At 38.1% G+C, this 2,512-nt stretch overlaps 1 protein-coding gene across 1 annotated transcript in view; it reads left to right on the top strand.

Annotated features, from left to right (window-relative positions):
- LOC122550600 (NADP-dependent malic enzyme-like) overlaps window positions 1–2,512 on the top strand; it is a 166,014-nt gene that overhangs the window by 135,081 nt on the left and 28,421 nt on the right. Inside the window, exons 9-10 of the mRNA XM_043691568.1 lie at window positions 1,191–1,288; window positions 1,936–2,049. Of these exons, the coding sequence (XP_043547503.1) occupies window positions 1,191–1,288; window positions 1,936–2,049 (212 nt within the window). The remainder of the gene's footprint in view (window positions 1–1,190; window positions 1,289–1,935; window positions 2,050–2,512) is intronic.

The raw sequence follows: 2,512 nt of genomic DNA on the forward strand, positions 1-2,512 counted from the left end.
CTAGGAACTCTCCAACCACAAGGGATGAACTCGGGTTTCACCAGTTTCCTCATTTCCCCTCCCCCCACCTTGTCTCAGTCAAATCCATCGAATTCAGCACCGCCTTCCTAACCTGCAATCTTCTTCCCGACCTCTCCGCCCCCACCCCCGTCTGACCTATCACCCTCACCTTGACCTCTTTCCACCTATCACATTTCCGACGCCCCTCCCCCAAGTCCCTCCTCCCTACCTTTTATCTTAGCCTGCTGGACAAACTTTCTTCATTCCTGAAGAAGGGCTTATGCCCGAAACGTCGATTCTCTTGTTCCCTGGATGCTGCCTGACCTGCTGCGCTTTTCCAGCAACACATTTTCAGCTCTGATCTCCAGCATGTGCAGTCCTCACTTTCTCCCCAGCTCTGGGAAGGTCTCAATTCTGTTTCAGGGCCTGTTTTACTCAGTGCATCTGCTGTTTGGTAAGATTTTAAAAAATTTCACCATCAAACTGTCACTTATTCTGAAATTCGAAAATTTCTGAATTCCAAAAATCAGCTGGTCCCAAACATTTCAGATAAAAGATTGTGCCTCTGTATCATGAACAATTGTGGGCCCAACACTGACCCCTGCGGCACACTGCTCACCACTGATTTCCAACCAGAGAAGCACCCATTTATTTACTCAAACTGTCATATTATATAAAGTAGAATCTATCTGATATTGATAGAAGAAACATTAAGTTTTATAAGGGAACCCAAATATACACGTTACAATCTATATTTGATTATTAATGAAAAATTTTTAATTGTAGTTGACAATCAGTCTCAATATATGCACCCATACTGCACAAGTTCTTCATGTGCTATTTTCATGTATTTATCATCTAATTTAAAACAAGTAATTTTTATAAAATAGCAAGCAAGAATTATTATCAAAACATGCCAATCATGATACTACAGAGAAGTAAGTATGACTGGCAAATAAGATAAGAACCTTGGCATGGTTATAATGGTCACTCTGGGCAATTGTAGTCCTGACCATCTTTCTAGGATCATCTATGATGCTCATAGATCTTCCTTAACCGATAACTGATTAAAACTGAATTAGTATTTAAAGAATATTTGTATATTTATTGCAAGCTGTATAGGATCTGAAGTTTTCTTTTACTAATCTGATTCAGAGTTGATCTCTAATGGTATCCCATTTTGTTCATAGGAACAGCATCTGTGGCTGTTGCTGGTATACTTGCTGCATTGCGAATCACCAAGGACAAACTTAATGATCATAAGTTTGTCTTTCAAGGAGCTGGGGAGGTAACATTGCTTCTCTGTCTTTTTTCACTGTTACATATTTCATGCCAATGAACTGTGAAACCCTTCATCTGTCAATGAAAGCAGTATGGTTTTAACGTCTATTCTGAAGTATTTTTAAATAGTTAAATATTAAGTATATTTCAAATATTTTTGAAAATTTCTATTGACATTCTGACTTGGACTCGCAATCTCACCAGTTTACCTGATGGGTAATGTGCACTCAGTGTGCACTCTGTATTGTAAAAATAGGTATAATGAATTTTGTCATAGTTTTGTGTCACTCTTGGAATTTATTCACATGAGCATAATTGGAACTTGATCCTGTACCGGACATAGCTTAGTTTGCAAATTTGTTTTTAGTAATAATTATGGTTGATTTTGATATTCAAATTAATTTTAACATCTTGCAAACCGTTTGCTGACACACAAAGTTCTGTTATCTGTACCGCAGCGTTAAAGGTACCTCATTTGACTGTGTGCAGCAATGTAATATTCGTGCAAGTTGTTACTTTTAGTTAGTGATCTCTTTTTGTGAAGTAGTCCCACTTTTGGGTTGTCCTTTGAGTGTGTTGTTTTTAACTTTAAAATAGTTCTACTAATTTGGTAACTCTTAACTATATAGCTATGCCTTTATTAATGTATCACAGGCTGCCATGGGAATTGCACATCTCCTCGTGATAGCTATGGAGAAAGCTGGAATATCGAAAGAAGAAGCTGTAAAAAAGATTTGGATGGTGGACTCCAAGGGCCTTATTACAAAGGTAGATGATTTTATATTATTGAAACCTTAGTCGTCTATTTCTATGAAGTTGAAGTATTTTTTGCATTTCAGGGTGAGCAAATTTATACAGTAAGAATAGCAACATATTTGACCAATCAAAATTGCATCTACTTCCAGAACTGGATGGTTTGACCAATCGGAGTGTCCGACATGTAGTCCTCAAAAACTAAGTTTGTTGAACTTTAGGTGAAAACATGAAATTATTTTGCCAGTAAATGTAAGATATCTAAGTGTTTTCAGAAACTTACCAGTTGCCTGTGGCATTGCCAAACAATGTATTGGAGAATATTACCTCAAGGTAAAAACAATGACTGCAGATGCTGGAAACCAGATTCTGGATCAGTGGTGCTGGAAGAGCACAGCAATTCAGGCAGCATCCGAGGACAGGCAGAATCGACGTTTCGGGCAAAAGCCCTTCAGGAATAAAGGCAGAGAGCCTGAAG

This window comes from Chiloscyllium plagiosum, chromosome 6 (assembly GCF_004010195.1).
Source record: "Chiloscyllium plagiosum isolate BGI_BamShark_2017 chromosome 6, ASM401019v2, whole genome shotgun sequence".
NCBI classification, from domain to species: domain Eukaryota; kingdom Metazoa; phylum Chordata; class Chondrichthyes; order Orectolobiformes; family Hemiscylliidae; genus Chiloscyllium; species Chiloscyllium plagiosum.